This window comes from Vollenhovia emeryi, unplaced genomic scaffold, assembly GCF_000949405.1.
Source record: "Vollenhovia emeryi isolate VEMERY1.0 unplaced genomic scaffold, V.emery_V1.0 DF939639.1, whole genome shotgun sequence".
Lineage (NCBI taxonomy): Eukaryota > Metazoa > Arthropoda > Insecta > Hymenoptera > Formicidae > Vollenhovia > Vollenhovia emeryi.
This window is the reverse complement of record NW_011966727.1, coordinates 1-5,163: the sequence shown is the minus strand read 5'-3', so window position 1 is coordinate 5,163 and position 5,163 is coordinate 1. Positions and strand designations below refer to the sequence as shown.

Genomic DNA, 5,163 nt, shown 5'->3' with positions numbered 1-5,163 from the left:
TAATGAAATAAAAATAAATAACAGTACAAACAAAAAGAAAAAGAAGCATATGTGCAATATTGTTATTTAGCTCTATATATTTATTTGTTGTATTTTTATTTATTTACAAGTTTCTTTGTCTTAGAGTTCCTATATTGTATTATTGTTTATTAGTTTTTAGTAGAGCAATATTAGTTTATATTAATATTTATAAATATACATGTTTCTACTTCTAAAATACTGCGTTTTTATTTTTGATAGTTATTCACGTTTGAAATACGCGCATTACCAAATGGGTGAAATTTGATTCGGTCCCCCCTCCCACAAGTCGCCATTATGCGCAATGCTTCACCTTGTATCCTTCCATCATGGGGCTGACGTCCTGCTGCTGGGGCGTGCGGCCTGGCGCACGGGGCTGGTCGTGGAAGGCGGAGGATCGGTTGTGTGTGTGTGTGTATTTGGGACGCGGTCGGCTGCCGGTGGATATTTCCCTGAGACTAACCAAGGGGGGAATAGTAAACCCCCCGACCGGGGACGAGCGGTGACGTCTGTACCTGACCTCTGCCGTGGACTACGCGAGAACATAAGCCCAGAGTCTCTGGCAAAGTTCGCAGGAAGCGGCATGTTCAATGTGGGAAAACCGCTCCCGTTCGTCCGTCTGGAGCCAATCAGGGAGTTGAAGCCGGTATGCCGGGCGTGTGTATGGAGGGGCCGAGTAGCCTTCGACCCCTCGTACCCCTTGTGAGGGGGGGGGAGAGTTCCTTCGCGCACTCTAGTCCGGGGGCGAGGTAAGCGGCCGATCGGGTCGGTGCGCGTCGCACCTGGGGTGAGTATAAACCTTTTACATCAGAGTGGACTTGGCCGTCTCCAAGAACCCTTTTTATTTGAGTCGTTGGACGGGCTAGGGGTGGCTCCCCGAAAACGGCTTCTCCGCTGCCCGTCCCATAATTAGGGTCTATCTTACCGGGGGAAGATCCTCCACTGCGGTGGAGGTGCCATAATGGCCGAACCCGAAGAAGTAAATATCTGCCATAATGTCTTTAACCTCACACAAAAAACCTGTAATAATTTTAAGACGCGAGGAGATTAAGAGCTCTCTGCAGGAGGACAACAATCCCCTGCGAGACGTTCAAGAACCGGTGGCCAGCACGTCAGCCGCTGGTACGCAGGCGACAGATCAGAAGATCCCGCTCAAAAGAGGGAGGGCCAGGCCAGGACCGGCCTCTTCAAAGAAAGCGGTGAAGAAGAGGACTGCCGCTTACCGCCCGAACCTCGACGACCGAGTGGCCCTTGAAGGAACCGACCCAGAGGTCGACGTCAACCTAGACGATGTGTCAGAGGATGAAACGACCTCTGACAGCGAGGACTATGTCCCGATAAAAATGAAGAAGAGAGGAAGGCCTCCTACTACGGGCGATTACTTGATGGCCCGAAAGAAAATGGAACACAAGAGAGAGATCCGCAAATTAAAAGCGGAGAAGCGAGCTCTCTAAGAGATCCTAGACCCCAGAGTTCTCCCGCGGCCTAATATGCGGGAAACAATTCCGGAGATAGAATTGAGGCGCCAGTTTGTTGACTTTCCCCCTGAAAGACTTGCAGCGGACATGATTGATAGTATCAACGTTGTCGAAAAAGTCGCGAGAAGGTCAAAAAACTTGAAGGGGACGTTTGTTAAGGAGCTTAAAATCTCCGTAAACACCCTCAGAGCGGCAGTATCGGCCTTCACAACAAAGGCCACTGTCCCGGAACTCACCGGGGACGAGGAGACTAAAAGACTCAGGGAGAAGATCCGGGATCTCGAAGATCAACTAACCTCCCTGAGGAACACAAAAAAAGAGACGGTCACGGACAGGACCAAACCCAGAGACAGGGATGAAGATATGGACCTGTCCCTGTACGAGAGGGGAACAACCCCTCCCCCTTCCCCACCTACCACCATCACCAAGCCGGTGATAAGAAAGATGGAGACCTTCAAAGGGGAGGTTACGGTACTCCGCCCTGATCTCCGGGGGCGTAAAAAACCCCTGGAGGAAAGTAAGGAGGACGTGATGGAGGGAGTGCGGCAAGTGATGGAGGGCATCTCCATCACTGCAATAACGGAGGAGGAGGACGCAACATCTGCACGCCGCAAGATTGAAGACGTCATCCTGAGATGCCAGGGGGCCATGGCCAGACTTCCGGCAAACAACCCCGAACCAAGGAGAGGAGGAAACCCCCGCACTTGAGAAGGCGGGGAGAACTGCTACCCGCGGAGAGACCCAACCCGCCAACAAAGACGGAAAGGGCAAACTCGGGAGCAGAATAGCGGCCAAGAAGGAAGGACTGGCCACGAAGGGGAGCCAGAAGAAGCCGAAGTCCCAACAGCGGACATATAGCCGTCCAAGGAGGGACTCCTCGGGACAGGACCCTTCAAGGAACGTTCAGGCAACTAGGGAACCTTTGAAGGGGAGGCAACCCGCGGCGGAGCCTCCCCAACATAAGGGGACCTACGCTGAGGCTGCTAAGAAGAAGGCAGATAAGAAGCCAGCAGCCACCGGTAGCGCCACGAGAGCCCAGCCTGCCACGAGCAAAAGTGGCAAGGGCTCCAGTGGCGCCAATAAAAGCGAGGGGATGAAATCGGGGCCTGCGCAACAGGCGAAAGGACAACAATCCGCCAGCCAGAAGCGCAGAGCCCCGAGGTCTGAAGCGGTGTCGATCACCTTCCCCGCGGGCGAATATGCCCAGGGGATGCGTGAGATAAGGTCCAAGGTGGACCTGGACGCTCTAGGGATTGGGCCCCTGAAACAAAGAAAGGCCCTCACGGGGGCCCTCATTCTGGAAGTCAAGGGAGCGAACAGCTCTCAAAAAGCAGATGCGCTTGCGGACCATATCCGCAAAGCCGTCGCTAACAAGGAGGGGGTGCGGATCTCGAGGCCGACGAAGCTCGGAGAGATCCGCATCAAGGATCTCGACGAGTCTGTTACCGACAGAGAGATCCAGGAGGCGGTGGCTCGGTCGGGGGAATGCGACCTGGCCGAAATTAAAGTCGGCCAGCTCAGGAAGGCTCCTGGCGGAATGGTAACTGTGTGGGTGCAATATCCGCTGGCGGTGGTCAAGAGGGTCGCCGACAAAGGAAGGATTAGGGTGGGCTGGGCGTCGGCAAGAGTCGAATTGCTCGACGCCCGCCCATTGGTGTGCTTCCGCTGTCTCGAGCGGGGGCACGTTAGGCAGCAGTGCCGGAACCCCATCGATAGGAGCAACACCTGTTACAGGTGTGGCCGGGAGGGGCACAGAGCGCAAGGGTGCACGGAAGAGCCCAAGTGCTCTGTGTGCACTGCCCGAGGACTCCCGGCCAAACACGAGGCGGGAGGTGCTGCATGTCCCCCCCGTAAAAAAAGGACATAAAAAGGTCCAAGCAGGGGGAGGCACAGAAGAAAGACAAGGAGGCGAACAAGAAGGGCGGGGCGACCGTCTCCAAAGCCGACCAGGCGATGGAGGTGGAGCCCCTGCGCTCTAAGGAAGGTACCACAGCAGCGCACGGAGGAGGAGAAGGCCAGGAGGAGGCCGAAAAGCCGTCGCCTTCAACATGTTAAAATTGTTGCAGGCGAACCTCAACCGCTCCCGCCCGGTCCAGGACATGTTCCTCCATGGCCTGGCGGAGGGTGGTTGCGCCTTAGGGATAGCGACCGAGCCAAATAGAGTCCCTCGCCACCCGTGTTGGGCGGGCAGCGACGATGGCTCGGTCGCTATCACTTGGAGAAGAGTGGGGGAGAGTCAAGTCCCCGCCTCCAGGATTGATGGAGGCGAGGGATGGGTCGCCGTGGAGTGGGGCCCACTAATTATAGTGGGACTCTACTTGCGGCCCAGCCTCTCCCGAGCAGAGGCGGAAGACAGGCTCCACGAATTGGAGGCCTGGATCCAAGGCCATATACCCGCCCCGCTGCTGGTCGCTGGGGACTTCAACGCCAAGTCGGCGCTTTGGGGTTCCCGGCGGCCGGACGCGAAGGGCGGGGACGTAGTGGAGTGGGCGTCTCGGCTGGGGCTTCACCTCCTAAACACGGGAACCACAAGCACCTGTGTGAGGCCGCAGGGTGAGTCGATCATTGATCTGACATGGTCCTCACCTGCGGCCTCTGGATGGGTTACTTCTTGGCGGGTGGCGGAGGAGCTGGAACTCCTGTCCGACCACCTGCCAATCGAGGTGGAGCTCCAGCGAGCTCCCAATGAGCGGACTAGCAGCGGCCGTCCCTTAAAATGGGCGGTTCGCAAAATTGACCACGATCGCCTCACGGCATCCCTCGTCGCAGCTAACTGGGCGAGGGGGCCGGAGGCACTTGGGATCGAGGAGGAGGCTGCGTGGCTCAGGAGGACGATGACGGAGGCGTGTGACAGCCATGCCTCGAGCCACGTACGCCGCGCGGAAGAGCGCGTACTGGTGGACGGAGGAGATAGCCGAGTTAAGGCGCTCCTCCGTCCGAGCCAGACGCGCAACGGGCGAGGAGAAGGGCTGGTTCCTCCGGGGCGTACCTGGAGGAACTTAAGGAGATATACCGGGAGCGGCGGGCCGAGCTGAGGGCCGCCGTTAAAAAGTCCAAGGAGAGGGCGTGGGAAGAGATGATCCTCTCCTTGGACGAAGACCCGTGGGGGCGTCCCTACAAGCTCGTGATGAATAGGTTGAGCAGTGGGGCGCCCCCGACGGTGGAGGCCCTGAACCCGCCGTTCCTCGGCGAGGTGGTCTCCACGCTCTTCCCCCGCAACGACTACGCGGGGGAACAGGAGCAAGAGGAGGAATGGGAGGAGCACCAGGAACTCCCAGAGGCACTGGAGGTCTCGGAGTCGGAGCTTGCGGCCGCGGCCAAAAAGTTAAAGGCGGGCAAGGCTCCGGGACCGGATGGGATCCCAGGGAGTGGCCTTCACTTGGACACAGTACAAGTGGACACTGTGCAAATGGACACGGTGCAAATAGACACGGAATATTGCACACGGTTCATTTGGACACAGAAATTTTGGACACAGAAAAGTTTCACACCATAATGTTGAACACGGCGCAAATGGACCGGTCTCATTTGCACACGGTAAAAGTTGCACACCGAAAAGTGTACACGGCGCAAGTGGACACCGCTCACTTGCACACGGTGAAAGTTGCACACCGAAAAGTGGACACGGCGCAAGTGGACACCGCTCACTTGCACACCGCTCACTTGC

General features: G+C 56.8%; 3 protein-coding genes across 3 annotated transcripts in view; 2 read left to right on the top strand and 1 right to left on the bottom strand.

The window, feature by feature from the left end:
* Nucleotides 1–1,012, bottom strand: part of LOC105557057 — a 3,042-nt gene extending 2,030 nt beyond the window's left edge. Inside the window, exon 1 of the mRNA XM_012004189.1 lies at nt 944–1,012. Within this exon, the coding sequence (XP_011859579.1) occupies nt 944–1,012 (69 nt within the window). The remainder of the gene's footprint in view (nt 1–943) is intronic.
* A 496-nt stretch (nt 1,013–1,508) lies between these two features.
* On the top strand, nt 1,509–3,363 carry LOC105557056. Its single transcript, XM_012004188.1, has 2 exons — nt 1,509–2,041; nt 2,139–3,363. The coding sequence occupies exons 1-2, from the start codon at nt 1,509–1,511 to the stop codon at nt 3,361–3,363; spliced, it is 1,758 nt and encodes a 585-aa protein (XP_011859578.1).
* Nucleotides 3,364–3,544: 181 nt separating this feature from the next.
* Nucleotides 3,545–4,992, top strand: LOC105557055. The gene is made up of 2 exons (XM_012004187.1): nt 3,545–4,366; nt 4,438–4,992. Exons 1-2 carry the CDS (start codon nt 3,545–3,547, stop codon nt 4,990–4,992), a joined length of 1,377 nt encoding a protein of 458 aa, XP_011859577.1.
* The last annotated feature ends 171 nt before the right edge of the window (nt 4,993–5,163 follow it).